General features: G+C 35.6%; 1 protein-coding gene across 6 annotated transcripts in view; it reads right to left on the reverse strand.

Moving 5' to 3' along the window:
- CCDC178 (coiled-coil domain containing 178) overlaps nucleotides 1-16,476 on the reverse strand; it is a 394,579-nt gene that overhangs the window by 232,362 nt on the left and 145,741 nt on the right. For all 6 annotated transcript variants that reach the window (XM_008518186.2, XM_070627548.1, XM_070627547.1 and 3 more), the window contains 2 exons: nucleotides 2,683-2,745; nucleotides 1,363-1,524 (listed from right to left, as the gene is read on the reverse strand). In XM_008518186.2, the coding sequence (XP_008516408.2) occupies nucleotides 1,363-1,524; nucleotides 2,683-2,745 (225 nt within the window). The remainder of the gene's footprint in view (nucleotides 1-1,362; nucleotides 1,525-2,682; nucleotides 2,746-16,476) is intronic.

The raw sequence follows: 16,476 nt of genomic DNA on the forward strand, positions 1-16,476 counted from the left end.
TTAGCTAAGTAACAAAAACTAAAAAACTCACATAGGAATTATAAATTTTCATCATGATATTTAAAGTATTTTAACCAAAATTAAAATTCTGAATACAAATTGTCAGCAATCATTACAGAGAGTGTACAAAAACTTATTCTTTTCAAAAGTTTATGCTAAATTAATAGTTTTTATAATTTATAAACTATTAAAATATAATAAAAACAAAAATGATTACTAACGACAAGAAGATAAAAAACAATGGCTATTGTAAAATGAGGGGAATAAAAATCATCAATCTTTTCTGGAATTTATTATCACATTCAGATGATTATACTGAGGCTTTTGATTCAATTAATAAATTTCCATCATTAATGTGAGAAGGAGCCATTATTAAAATAATTTCTCTCATTAGGAGTTAGTACTGGTTATATATTCGTTACATGAGCTCTAGGGTAAGTATTTAGAAGCCCTCTGCGGAGTAGTAGACTCAGAATTTGTTGTATCTATGCTTTATGGCCTTGTACAAGTTGCTGTGTGCATTTAGGCCCAAGCTTGCTCAAGTCCACGATACAGATAAACTCTCGCTTGCCTATTCCATAGAGAGGCTTTAAAGATCAAAATACACTTTCATAATAGAAACACCTTGTAAATCACAAAGTTTTCTAAACAAAGAAATTTTGAAAATTATGAAAGACTAAGAATGTAAAGTGACATCATTATTTGCAAAGAAAAAATCCTGTTGCCAAAACGGTCCAAATGAAATACGTACACCCCCCCTGCAGCTGAAGACAAGAATGTACAGCTCTTACCACACCCTCCACTGCTCCAGAAGACTGAGGACGTGACGGATATGTATTTGTCTACTAAACTTTCCTTTGGGAAGGGCGAGTAATATCAGTTACTGCCATAAGCTTGTTGTTTTGAAAATATTTTATCAACATTTGCTATATTTTTCATCTTGTCTTAATTTCTTCTCCAGCCATCAAAAATTTACCATAAAAGTGCCAAGCTGCATTATAGTTTATATTTGAGTAAACATAGCGTTAGCATTTTATTAAAAGCAATGAAGACTTTGAATTAAATGTACAGTGGTGGGCAATCACATCAGATAAATCACCACTCGATCATTTGAAATGTGCTTTTCCTAAGTACATTCTAAGATAGAGTATGGGGTTTCAGGTAACAGCATTGATAGTCACGCTGTATAGTTTCACCGTAGATCAGGTATGTGGCCATGAAATAGTTACTTATTTTGTCCATGCTTTCATGGCTTCCTATGTGAAATCATAATTTTCCAAGTAATACTGTAAATTCGTATACATGATTTATCAACCCACATATTCCTGCCTATTAGCTTCTGGATTAATTATAAATGCTTACTTCAAAATGTTCTTTGTGGATAATTCTGAGCTTTTCAGCATCTTCTTCTAGTTGACGCATAGGTTTGTCTAATTCTGCCAGCGTTAGGGCATATACTGCTTTCTTTTTCAGAAGCTGCTGCTTCTCATTTATCTGATCTTCTTGAATGGAATACAGTTTTTTCTGCCAGGAAAAATTTTAAATAATTCATTCAGTTATTAATTACCTAAACGTTTACTGAGTCTCTCCCCTCTGCCAGGCAGTAATATTTGTTGTTACTTGAAAATAAAAAAAAAAAATGCCCCCATAAAAAGCAATAGGTAGAAATATAGCATATTTAAAGAGCACAGAGTTATTTTTAGAAAAAAATGAGATAAAAAATTTAATAGACAATAAAAATCAAACATTCATAAGTAAGCATTGGAAGATATTAAGGTTAGAAAACACACTAACAACAAATATTGATATACATGTAATTCCTGCAATCCAAGGGCAAATAAAACCAAAGAATGAGAAGTTAATAATAAAACATTAAGCAAAAGGGGCTAGAAGATTATGGAATTATTGAACATATATATGTAAATAGATAGAAATAAATTAGGAAATTTGGTATTTTCAAGCATATAGAAGCAGAGAAATACTGCTTTTATACGTTTGAAAATGTCAAATTTCCTACTAGAAGAAATCACAAAATTTGTGCTTGCTTCAAAGAGGATCTGAGTTGCAGATAATCTCAAACAATTTTTTAACAAAACTGTTTTGGACTGTTTCCCTCTTGATTTTATTCTTCTTATAATACTAATTTCAAATATTTATGTATGCCCAAAGAGGAGGCATTCTAGAAACATGCCAGTGATCAAAATATCCAACCTGGGTTCCAAAGGATATGAAGGTGGTAGATAAAGGGTTAAAAAATTAAAATTGATTTTGTTACCTATAGTGCTTTAATTTCAAAATCTTTATATAGAAATATAATATATTTTTCTTTCATAATTAAAGAGAGAAATTCAATTGAAAGATACTAAAAGTAAAGAAAACATAAAATCATCACAAAGCAAACTAAAGAGACAGTTAGGAATAAGATCCCACTGCCTTTTTACTAGACTGGCAGAAATTCCCATTAAGCCACAAAATGAGATATGTGTATGGGAGGTCAGTTTCTTTATGCATGAACAGACACTGCTAGTCGTACACAGGGGGCAACCGTCATCAGCTAAGGAGAGAAAACTGCTGGCTTGCAGACCAAGTAGTGAAAAGATGCCTCATTACAGGCAAATTTAAAATGCTAAGTAAAATGCAAATTAAAGGAAGAATACAATATTGAAACCAAATTAGGATTACCTGAATCATCATCCCATTAGCCACTTCACCTCGAGTGAGTTTTTTCAAGAAGTCTTCTCTGCCCTATATGTTATCAAATATTTTTAAAAGGAAGTTTTATTTATAGGATATCAAAAAATATTTTTAAAGACAATTGCTAACACAAGATACACTTTACTTATGTCGTAGTAAAGAGTAAAATATTCATTATAAATTGAGTATTATAAAATTAGGAAAAAAAAGACCCTGATGTTATTTGAGACAAAGTTAGTAAGTTATACAAGACCAGGAAACAGACACAAGATTTCAGTTAGTACTTTAGAGACCTGAACTAAAATATCAAAGTAATCAAAAAGGAAAAATCAGACAGTCCTCAATTCCTCTTTTCAAAAACTAGTAGTTTGCTGTTAATATTACTTTCCAGAATGAACATACTTCAACTTTGAAAACAAGATAGACACAATTCAAGTCTGAAGTTTGCAAAATATGATCTGATTCTCCATTTGGCTAGAACAATTGTTTTTTTTCCTTTTAATCATTCCTTGAAAGTTAGAGGATAAAAATATGTAGAAAAATCTTCTTTCTGTTACTCGGATAAAGAATCTTAGACTCTTCTCAGTTGTACTTTAGTTCAAAAAGATTCTTGTGCTTTAGAATTATACCTTGGAATGCCTTATTTGAGAGAGGATCTGGCCTGGTTTTAAGCTGTTTTCTATATTCAAAAGAGATGCATAGCTTTGCAACTAGGGACAGTGGAGGTTCAGAAACGTCTCTATATCCATTCCTCATTACTGAATCCCTCATCATATCCCAGGGTCTACAGAGACAATACGAAAAAACAAGTCGGTAAGTCTCTCCTACAACTCTTCCTTTTCTTGATATAGTGACTCATCAAAATTTTGCTCTCCTAAAGTATAACTCCAAAGAAGGAAATAGAAAGATCATAAGGAAAGCAATAACTTTAATATATCAGTTCACGTAAGGATATACCTACACCTAAAACCAATTTACACAATAATATATTTTGATAATTTAAAAGAAATTAGTTGCTTCTTCTAACATGATAACATACACAGTGGTTCCATCAGTTTGTTGAATGTTTAATAAAAAGGGAATCAAATTAACAATGCCCTTATGGACTGGAGAAAAATATATCATATTCCAAAATAGAGTGCTACATTTGAACTTTGTCTGAAACTAACTGAGAAATGTGTGTGTGTGTTTGTGTGCACTGAGGAGATGAGTTAAGGAATGTTAAGGTATGAAGCTGAAAAGATAAACTACGACCAGATTATCTAGGATTTTTAAGGAGCAGTAAGAAAATTAGTGAAGGATGTTAAACAAGGTGTGTGTTTTAGAAAGGTCATTCTGGTTATAATATGGATTGATTACTTGGTGTTTACTTAAAATTTATTCATTCATTCTTCAAAGTTTTTTTGTTTCTTTTATTTTTGTTTTTAAAGATTGGTCCTGAGCTAACATCTGTTGCCAATCTTTTTTTTCCCCTTCTTTTCCCCAAAGCCCCTCAGGACATAGTTGTATATTCTAGTTGTAGATCCTTCTAGTTCTGTGTGGGATCCTGCTTCAGCACGGATTGATGAGCGGTGCCATGTCCATGCCTAGGAGCCGAACCAGAGAAACCCTGGGCCGCGGAAGCCGACCGTGAGAACTTAACCACTCGGCAGGGGGCCGGTCCCTGTTTTGTTTTTTTTTTTTTTTATTGTCAACTATTTAGACAGCAATCCATTGTTTAAATGAATTCAAGTCCCTGATCTTAGATAAATTAATATTGTACAAAAACAACTTGTGGATGTAAGGCTAATAAAAACTTAAGCGGCATATGAGAAATTATGATAAAATAGACTAGGAGTCTGAAGCTGCAAGAGTAAAACAATTGGATTTCTTTGAAAAGAAGGGAAAGAGTCCCTTGAAATTTTGAAATTTGTATATTTATGCGAAACCAACTCAGCCTGTTATCAATAGGCGAATCTGCACTCTCCATGGGAAAAACGTCTAGAGCTTCACTCTTCGCCCCTTAGGGAACTCTTCTAAGCTGTTTTCTATCATGCCCCCAAACTTCCGTGACTCAGAGAGCAAGGTCAAATGACTGGTCCCCAGAAGGGAGGCTATTAATACCTATTAATGGCTGGGCTGCTACTTTTACACTTACAGTAGACACAAGGCCACAAGCAGTGTTTCCAGCTAGATGCTCAAGGCCTTCCTTCGTACTGTCCCCTTCCTGAAAGCATGATTGGTCCACCACAGCACTGGCAAAATGCTTGGAAATGGCCCAGTTCCTAGGAGAATTATTGAGCTACTAAGAGCTACAACACACCATAGAACACGCTAAAGACTGACATAAAGTGAACTCCAATGGTCACAGGTCTTAGGCCATGGACTGCAATATCTGAGTGAGGGGACTTATTGTCTTCCCCTCCTGTTGTAACAGGCACTGTTCTCCATAAAGCTGATTCCAAGGTGGGGTTTTGTGTGCAAGATCCTTATTAAGGAGTACACTTGGAATCAACTACTGTTGGAATCTAGAAGGGACAGTACGGGAAATAAGGAAGAGAATGGGAGAGGAAGGAAGCAAGATTTGGCAGAAACATAGGGTGAGTTGCAATCCACTCCCAACAACAATCTCAGTTAACTCCATGGGGAGTCCTCGAGCAAGAGTGGACCTTCAGCTTTGCTCCAAGTGAGACCAAGGTGGCAAGGCTATACTCCTATATTTATTAGTCATTGGATGTGAGCTTCCCCATGAAGGAGAAAGACTTTAAGCAAAGTGACTTAACTGATTCCTAAAGGGGAATCTGGGCAGTTATGTCCACCAAGCAACATAAATGTCATAATGATAAAACTATTGTTAGTCCTACTATTAATTATGGCTACCTGCCTACTATGTGGAATTATCTTATTTTAACTTCATAATAAAATCCATGAAATAATTATTATTGTCCACTTTTGCAAATGGGAAAACTGAGACAGAGAGATTATATAAATTGCTGAAACACAAAAAGCTAGCACATTTTGGAACCAGGCTGTTAATCCACAGAGTCTGAGAGCCGAGGGACTTTATGTCATTGATTTAGCATCTCAGTGACACCTGGATACCTAGGACCCTTCAATGCGAGGGAGATAGCCATTGTAGAGCCTTCTGACTCTTATGTGCCCCTGTCCACGCAAAGCTTCTCTGTCCATGAGGCTTTCCAGGCAACTGGATGTTGAATTCTGTAACTTAGCCTCATAAACGACAGGTTGAAAATGGAACTGAGACTCTGTGTTAAAGAGGCACCAATCTGGTAATGCTGCCATAGCTGGCTCTGAAACAGAATCTGCTGGGAAAGTTAGGAGCACCAGGGAGATGCTGCCTTTTAACTATACAATATAAATCACGTAGCTGCTAAGAACAGCCCCAGAATTAAATGGATATAAATTACAGTAAAATTAACACAAGAACTAGAGTGTGGTCTTCTTAGCAAAATATCAATTGCACTATCATTGGAAATGTTCAAGAAGAAAGACTGGAGTGGCCAGTTCCGTGGCCGAGTGGTTAAGTTCACGCGCTCTGCTTCCGTGGCCCAGGGTTTCATGGGTTCAGATCCTGGGCACAGACATGGCACCGCTCATCAGGCCATGCTGAGGTGGCACCCCACATAGCATAACCAGAGGCATTCACAACTAGAATATACAACTATGTACTGGGGGGCTTTGGGGAGAAGAGGAAGGAAAAAAAAAAGATTTGCAACAGATGTTAGCTCAGGTGCCAACCTTTAAAAAGAAAAGAAAAGACTGGAGAATGACAAAGAGCTACAGTAGTTGCAAAAAGATTTCCTGATTTAATATAGGTACCACTTTTGAGAATTCCTGTATTCCTGGCAATTTTCTAGAATGTTTTACATAAACAGGCAGCCCTCATCTTGTAGAGTGCCATGCTAACTGAAACTCATGCATATCGGGACCATGCAAAATGAGGACACGGCTCAGATATGCACACATTTCAGTTAACTTGGTGCTGTGGGGAAGTGAGCGCTGCCTATTGTATACGTGCCTGTGTGCCTGTGTGTGTATTTAAGTTAATCAACGTATCCATTTAGTGACATAGCTACAATTATCCACATTCAAAGATGAGAAAACGAAGGTCATAGAAGTCATGGGATTTGTCACATGACTAACATTCAACAAGTATCAATACCCAGGACTGCTTGATACCATAGCCTGGACACATTCTACAGCACTTTGAAGTAAGCTCCCTCCTCTAACCCCAGCTTCCAGTACTGTCTGCACATAATATTTGTTGAATGAATAATTTACGGAATGAATGCATTGATGAATAACAAACAAATTGTTTTTGGTCCCTAGGTTGGGGAATTAAACTGCAAAATTTCAAATTCTTTCAAACTCAAAAATATGTTTTTTAAAAATGTCTTTATATAATGAGAAACGCAGTGTCTATTAAAATATCATAATCACACAGATTCTCATTCATAAATAGCATTTGGAGGATGGATAGTAAAACAAGGCCTACAAGCTGTTTTCCCTGAGATGTAGGGAAATGGGTGAAGTGGTAGGAAAGGCAGAGAGATAAGTACCTGAATAAGACCTGAAAGAAGACAGCCTTTTTCAGGAACGTGGCCTGCAGCACAACTTGTGCTAGGCTTTTCAGTTCTTCAAATTGTCAATTCTTTGTAAAGGGAATGAAAGCCCCCAAAACTTGCCATTTCACAACTGTGACAATAGTGGAAACAAAGACAGTTGCATATTCTTAAAATATTACTCAATTGAGTACTTATTAATTACAACAGGGAAATGGATAAGTCGGTTGGCCGCCATAATTTTAACTGAATGATCAAACTTATTATCACCAGTAATGACACAAACTTATACCATGCGCTTTGTGAAGTTTCGTTGACATAATATTATAACCATGTAATGTTCCTGCCAAAAGTTTAACCTGAACTTCAAGTTTAACCTGAATCTAATCATGAACAAACAAAAAGACAAATCCATGGGGTTGGCCCGGTGGCATAACGGTTAAGTTTGTGTGCTCTGCTTCGGCAGCCCAGGGTTTGCAGTTTCGCAGCCTGGGTGTGGACCTACACACCGCACATCACGCCATGTTTGGCAGCATCTCACATAAAAATAGAGGAAGATTGGCACAAATGTTAGCTCAGGGCCAATCTTCCTCACCAAAAAAATAATAATAATATAATAAAATAAAAATAAGTCCATATTGAGAGAAATTCTGCAAAGTAACTGCCAAGACTCTTTAAAAAATGTCAATGTAATGACAAATTTTTTTTAAATGTAGGAGACTCTTTAAGATTAAAGAAGACTCAAAAGTTATGGGGTGCTTCAACTAGAAGGACCCACAATGAAGAATATACAACCATGTACCGGGGGGCTTTGGGGAGAAAAAGGAAAAAAAAAAATCTAAAAAAAAAAAAAGTTATGGGGTGCTTGATTACATACAGCAACCAAATGAATTAGAGAAATTTGCATATGTACTACAGATTTGTGCCAGTTATCTAATTATCTCACCTCTTAGTTCTCAATCCAGTCTTTTAACTCTAATTCGAGATACTGGAGCTGGATCTTGTAAACAGCTTTCTTTTGCCAGCTGGAGAAAAGTTAGGCTTTATCAATAAAGGGCAGTGGAGGGGCTTACAAGGCTGCAGCAAGGGGCATCACAACCTTGTTCCAGTTCTGTGTTGTCTCCTTCCCCCTGTGGAACTGCTGCCAGCTGCGGTGTGCAGAACCAATCATGCTTGACCTCCAGCTGGGTTCTCAACCCAGAAACTCCATTCAAAGTCCATTCAGCCTCCATCGAGTTTCTCTGGCACCCAGTACTTGGCTGCTTATGGATCATCCACTGAGACACACCGTCTCCCATAAGGCCTTACTCTGCTTTGGGGGAGGGCAGCTTCTTCCATGCTGGTTCCTCCTTTGGGTACTTTCCCTCATCCCTAAAGGCTGTGGTGCTCCCTATTACTGTATTGTTATTCCTGTATTCTCTATAGCAGGGATCAAACAAGCTTTCTCTGTAAAGGGCTAGATAGTAAATAATTTAGGTTTTGGGGCCACTAGGTGTCTGTCACAACTGCTCAATTCTGGTTTTTGAAAAAAGGAATAAAAGATATCAAAGGATCACTTTGAAGAGCTTGGAAGAAGCCAAGGGAAAGGGGGTGACAGCATCTCAGATGTTGGGAAGAGCCCACACTAAAACATAGTCACCTTTGACCTGCTGCCTGGCTTTAGCAGTCAGAATCCAGAAGGTGGCAGCAGAGAGCTATTCTACCGGAAGAGACTCCTGTACTAGGACAAAGGACAGCTGAAGAGCAAAGTATGGGACAGTCAATGCTATGCGTCTGGAAATCTACTTTCAAAGAGAAAAGGGAAATAAACACTAAATATAGATAGATCTAAGCTCGTAACCAAAGAAGTAGCATCAGTTTGCTTTCCAGTGACAAATGTAATACTAAGAAAAAAGTTGGAAAACTCATTACGTAAAGTCTGAGACGAGGAAGAGAAAGAGACTTTGAATTAAAAGTTAAAATTATAAAGCGAAATTTGGGATTTGTGCAAATAATGAAGGGTTAGACTGCATGAGTGGGTCAGGGCGGCTCGGCTGTGCTTTGTTAGGGCACTTTTTGGTGGCTAGGACCCTAACAGAAAGGTCAGGTGGCAGCCCAACCTGGTTCTACCTAAAAATAAACACAAGGGTGCCAATTTATCTTTCTTTTTTAATGAAGAGACATATATTTTTGGTAGAAACATTTTAAAATTGCAAAAACTAAAATTAAAATAACCTGAATACCCAAACCCAGAGATAAGAGATATGCATTGTGATTTTTTGGTGAATTCCTTTTTAGGAATAGCAATTAAAGTTGCTATCTTTGGTAAAGTCAGCCTACAAAGATCTTTCTCAGGCACTAAAAAAGCAGAAGTCCCATTAATTTTTTCTTAATTCAAAATTGAATGCATAACAATTTATCTTTTTACTCATGTATTTAACTACTACTCCATCACTGAGAAATTTTTGTATTTAAAGTTTCCCACTATATGTTAGCTATGCATTCATTTACATAAATAGAAACATTACATAAACATTTAATGAACGTCTACTTTGTTCTAAAGACTGCTCTAAGCACCGGGATGCAGCAGTGTACAAAACAGACAATAATTCTTGTCTTCCTGGTGCATATTTTCTGGTGGTTGTTAGGTAATTAATTATAACCATCCTTAAACATGCATCTTTGTGGCCTTTGTCTTTGTTATCAGGTGATTTTCCTTACGCCATATATTTTGAAATGATGCTAATGAATTATAGATTGCGAATGTATTTAAAGTTCTTACATATATTGATAAATTACTTTCCAGACAGATTACACTAATTTACACTGAGTTAAATACTGCAGCAGCTGATTAGAGTTGCTACATATATGTCTTCACCATTATCAAATATTAGTTTTCACATATGTAAAATTGGGATAACATATTCTTTTCCACAAAATTATTGTGGGAGTAAAATAAGATAATGCATGTAAAGTAGCTTACTCAAGACAACATTCACAGTAAGCATTTAACAAATAGCTGTTATCACTTTCAATGTGTTGTATAGAAATCTACATATTTATCAGGAGACAGACTCAGAGTTAAATGTGTAGGTCAGTTATTAAAGATTGTTCTGTCCTAAAAAGTGAAGGTAGACCAATTCTATGGACTATTCTTTACGTTGTTTATCCTAAATACTTTTGAGAATATATTACCTATCAGCCTCCAAGTTAAATGTTTTATATAGAATAGTATTCATTTATCACACAGAGGTATAATACAAGTATTGTTATGCTCATTTAAGAGATGCGAAACCGAGGCTCATAACGGCTAAGTAATATTCTTGATATTCTCAGAAAGATAAATAATTAGTAGACCCAAGATTCAAATTAAGAAACATCTGACTCCAAAATTGATACTCGTTCAACAAAATCACATCTCTCTTGGAAAAGGAAGGAAAAAAATAGAAACAAAATGGAAATACTAAAGAGACAATTTGCCACCTCTTTTCTGGCAAACAAAAGCTCTAATCCAGTAGAAAGGGGAAGGAAATGATGTTCTCACATGGTATCTACAGCAAGTCAAATAAAGTTTTTGTCCTCAAAGATCCATGACTGTCCAATGCTTTATTTTGATAATATTTTTCAGGTTTATTTACTCCCCCAAATATATGTCAGGAAAAATGAACTTTTCTCATGCTTGACTAAGGGGATACCCACCCACCATTTGAAGCACTTCAATCCTAACATACCTTCCCATTATTTCTGTTTTATCTGTACCTTAACACTTTTCCCCAGCAAAGGTTTACCATGTGAGTGGATGTTCCAAAAATTACAGTTAATTGCTTCCTTTCACTCAATTTTGGCAAAGTATTCTGCCTCTGAGTGGAGTAGGGAAGAATTTTAGTAAACTAAAGACCAATGAAACAAAAGTAAAAGAGTGCCAGATCAAAGTTGTAAACACGGAACATAGAGAGGGACAAAGAGGAGTGATTACGCTAGGAATGTATAGCATAAATGACTCTGAGATTCTGGGCTGCTTAAACCAGAGGGGAACATGGAAGTTTAGAGACTACCTAATTATTAATAAGAGAAGAAATACAATTTTATGAAGGAAAGTTTTTCTTAGTTCTGAAATCTAGCGTAAATTAGGTGCATAGGGTTTTCTGATCATCTTGAACAATATGACTCCCTCTCTCTGGTTTGAAAAACCAAGCAGCAATGGTCAATTTTGGCCATAACTTTTTCTTTTCCCAAAGCCCCAGTACATAGTTGTATATCCTAGTTGCAAGTCATTCTAGTTCTTCTCTGTGGGATGATGCCAGAGCATGGCTTGATGAGCCGTGTGTAGGTCTGCACCCAGGATTCCAACCAGTGAACCCCAGGCTGCTGAAGTGGAGTGCACAAACTTAACCACTCGGCCAAGGGGCCTGCCCCATAACTTTTACCAACCTTTGTTAAAAACCAAGGATATAATATCCAATTATAATTCAATAAAGGCTATTGTACATGGGTCAAGAGTAATATACTCTAGACTTGACTAATAGGCATAAATCCTCAACAATTAAAATCAACACATTATTAGAATGTTCATTTTATAACCATTTTAAAGTATCGTCCATCTCAACTGGAATTGTGATAGAAACTGTATAGTGCACAAATCAAATTTCGCCTTATTAAAGCTGTTTTGTTCTGTTAATTGAATTGGACATGCTCTAAGTAGACCTGAAGTAGCAGGGCTTTCTTGCCCTCCAAGAAAGCTTTTCAGAAGGTTCTGACTTCTAGTGTACTCAGATGAAGGGTCTAGGAACTTTGGCTCAGAGATAAACAAATAGTATTTGAAGGGAGCCAAGATTTTTTCTAAAGAAGAGTTTGGGAATGGTTAAAATATTTGAAAAAGAACTCAAGCAAAGCCATAAACTTCTAAACTATAAAGTTATAGACCAGATTACTGTGGCCAGAGCATTCTAAGGACATAGTACACTGCCTTTTTCTAGTATTAAAAATGACCCTTAAACACCTAAAGAAATTTAAAAGAATAGAAATCATACAATCATACAATGTGGTCTGTTCTCAGACCACAATGGAATTAAACTAGTAATCAATAACAGAAAGATAACTAGAAAATCCCAAAATATGTGGAGTCAAATAACATATTTCCAAATAATACATAGTTGAGGAATAAATCTCATGAGAAACTTAAAAATATTTTCAACTAAATGAAAACAAAAAAATAATTTATCAAAATTTGTGGGATGCAGTGAAAGCAGTGCTTACAGAGACATCTATAGCATTGAATGCATACACTAGAAAAGAAGAAAGATCTAACATCAACAATCCAAGTTTCTACTTTAAGAAACTAGAGAAAGAAGAGCAAACTAAATCCAAAGTGAGCATAAGAAAAGAAATAATAAGAATTAGAGTGGAAATCAAGGAAATCGAAAATGGGAAATCAGAACAATATCAATGAAACCAAAATCTAGTTATTTGAAAAGATCAAGAACATTGTTATGCCGCTAGCCAGGTTAACTAAAGTAAAAAGAAAGAGGACAGAAATTACTAATATCAGAAATGAAAGATAGGACATCACTACAGATCCAATGGACATTGAAAGGATAATAAAGGAATACTACAAAAAACTCTTTGCTGAAAAATTAGATAACGTAGAGAAAATGGACCAATTCCTTGAAAGACACAATCTGCCAAATCTATACAAGAGGAAAAAGATAATCTAAATAGGCTTATATCTATTAAAGAAATGGAATCAATAATTAATAATCTTCCAAAACAGAAATCACCAGGCCCAGATGGGTTCACCAGTGAATCCTACCAAACGTTTAAGGGAGAAACTATATTAATTCTCTACAACCTCTTTCAGATGACAGAAGTAGAGGGACTGCTTCCTAACTCATTCTGTGAGGCCAGCATTACCTTAATACCAAAACCAAAGACATTACAAGAAAAGAAAACTACATACCAATATCTCTCATGAAAATAGATGTAAAAATCCTCAACAAAATTTTAGCAAATCAAATCCAACAACATATAAAAAAAATTATATATCATGATTAAATGGGATTTATACCAGTTATGAAAGGCTGATACAGCATTCAAAAATCAATTAAGGTAATCTATTACATCAACAGGCTAATGAAGAAAAATCACGTTTGTATAAATAGACACAGAAAAAGCATTTGACAATATCCAACATCCTTTCATAGTAAAAACTTCCAATAAACTGAAACAGAAGGGAACTTCCTCCACTTGATAAAGATGTCTACAAAAAATCTACAGCTAACATCACGGTTAATGGTAAGAAAAGTGAAGCTTTCCCTCTAAGGTCAGGTACAAGGCAAGGATGTCCCATTTCAATATTTCAACACACCTTTTCACTGCTGTACTGGAAGCCCTTAAAATGCATTAAGACAAGAAAAGTAAATAAAAGATATAAAGATTAGGAAGGAAGAAATAGAACTGTCTTTGTTTGCAGATGACATGATTGTCTATGTTAAAATCTGAAAGAATTAAGAAAAAACTCCTGGAACTAATGAGCAATTATAGCATGGTTATGGGACACAAGGTTAATACACAAATGTCAATTGTTTTTCTATACGCTAGCAATGAACAAGTGGAATTTCACATTAAAAACACAAAACCATTTACATTAGTATCCCTCCAAAATGAGAGAGTTGGATATAAATCTAACAAAATATGAATAAGATTTATATGAGGAAAACTACAAAACTCTAACTACAAAACTACAAACAAGAACTAAATAAATGGAAAGATATTCCATGATAATGCATAGGAAGACTGAATTTTGTCAAGAAATCAGTTGAGCCCAACTCAATCTATAGATTCAATTCAATCCTCATCAAGATCCCAGCAAGTTATTTTATGGATATTGATTAAGTGATTCTAAAGTTTATAAGGAGAAACAAAAGACCCAGAATAGACAACACAATATTGAAGAACAGGTGGAGAGCTGACAACACCAGACATCGACACATACTATAAAGCTATAGTATTCAAGACCGTGTGGTACTGGCAAAAGAAGAGACAAACAGACCAATGGAACAAAACAGAGAGTCCAGAAACACCCATAGAAAAATACAGTCAACTGATCTTTCACAAAGGATCAAAGACAGTCTCTTCAACAAGTGGTGCTGGCACAAGTGGACACTCATATGCAAAGAAAAAGATGCTAGACACAGACCCTACACCTTTCACAAAGTCAACTCAAAATGGATCATAGACCTAAAAGTAAAATGCAAAACTATAAAACTCCTAGAAGATAACATAGAAGAAAACCTAGACGACCTTGGGTATGGCAATGACTTTTTATATACAACACCAAAGACACGATCCATGAAAGAAAAAATTGACAAGCTGGACTTTAAAATTAAAACCTTCTGCTCTATGAAAGACAATGTCAAGATGGAATATTATTCAGCCCTAAAAAGAAATGAGCTATCAAGCCATGCAAAGACATGGAGGAAGCTTAAATGCATATTACTGAGTGAAAGAAGCCAATCTGAAAAGGGTTCATACTGTATGACTCCAACTATGACATTCTGGAAAAGGCAAAACTATGGAGACAGTAAAAAGATCAGTGGTTTCCATGGTTTGGGGGTGGTAGAAGGAACAAGAAGCAGAGCACAGAAGATTTTTAGGGCAGTGAAAATCTCTGTATGATACCATAACGATAGATACATGTCATTATATATTTGTCCAAAATCAAGAAATGTATACGACACCAAGAGTGAGCCCTAATGTAAACTACGGACTTTGAGTATTAATGATGTGTCATTGGAGGTTTGTCAATTGTACCAAATGTACCACTGTGGTGGGGGATGTTGATAAACGGGGAGGCTATGCATATGCAGGGGCAGAGGATATATGGGAAATCTCTGTACCTTCTCTAAATTTTGCTCTGACCCTAATACTGCCCTAAAAAGATAAAGTTTTAAAAGGTGATTCCTAATATGGTTATTTTGAAGCTTTGAATCTGACTGAATCTTTGTTCGTCAGAGTGTATGTCTAGTTAATGTCTGACTGCCTATTTTAGACCAAATCCTGCATCAGAAGACCTTGTCCCCAAACTCTAAACAGCTACCTGAAAGCTATGCTACTTTGAGCAAGCTGTGTCTCCTCAAAATGAACACATTAATAACAACTGCACAGTATTATGAACACTAAATTAGTTAATATGTATAAGGAGTCCAGAATATAATAGGCTTGCAGAAAACTCTGTTTTCTTTTCTACTTCCTTCCTTCTTTTCTACTAATTTTCCACTTAAGTTCTTGTACTACAATTTTAACCTGGAACCAGAGTGGCTGGATATTCTACTTTTCCATCAAAATTCCAAAATATTCAAGCAAAAAGCCCTCCAAATTCCTGAAGCTTGCACAAAAGCCTTCCGTGGAAACATTAAGAAGTACTTAATATGTGATAAAAGCTTTCAAAATTTTTTTGTTACAATATCACATTCTTCAGACAACACTGATGATTTTCTGTTCATTCTATCAACTCCATAACTGAATACATATTACCCTTTTATTGATTTATCTCCCATCATTATTGGCTAATTTTACCCTGGGACTTGGCTAATCAGGTCTTTTCTGAATAGGTTAGTTATTGGAATTGAAGGTATGGAAAAATCGGAACAAATCAATATCTGCAATAGTTGGAAAATTCCAGAAATTGCTAGGTATCTTGATTATTCAGGGTTGCTTCTAGTTTAAGGCTGCCTAAAATTTACTGGGCATTTTACAGATGCTATAATTTGAGAGAATGTAATTTAGAAATTCTACCTCTGAGGCTTCAAAATAGTATTTCTCAGAGCTATCTCAGAGGTGGTATTGCTATAATTAGTTTCTAGAAGACATGGATTAAGGACTAATTTCAGACCAGGATCAATAAATATACAAAGCTGAAGAAAAACATGATGCCCAGAGTCAGAAAATTATATAGATTTTCATTAATTAGTCAATGAGAGACAGGAGAGTCATTACAAAGGTAGAAACTACAAACTTGAGTTACTACAAACCAGAATTATCTAAGGATTATCTAGACATTTATTTTTAATTCACTACCACTCTGACACAGATACATATGTGTACATCAGAGAAATTTAATGCCCTATATATTCAACTCAAAGATTGGCAGAAATGTTTAGCAATGCAGAATATTTCCTAAGTGAAGTAATTTCTTTCTGTTGCTTCTTTCTTGTTATCTCTCAGCTACCGTAGGGTAAGGAAA

Source organism: Equus przewalskii, chromosome 7, assembly GCF_037783145.1.
Source record: "Equus przewalskii isolate Varuska chromosome 7, EquPr2, whole genome shotgun sequence".
NCBI classification, from domain to species: Eukaryota; Metazoa; Chordata; class Mammalia; order Perissodactyla; family Equidae; genus Equus; species Equus przewalskii.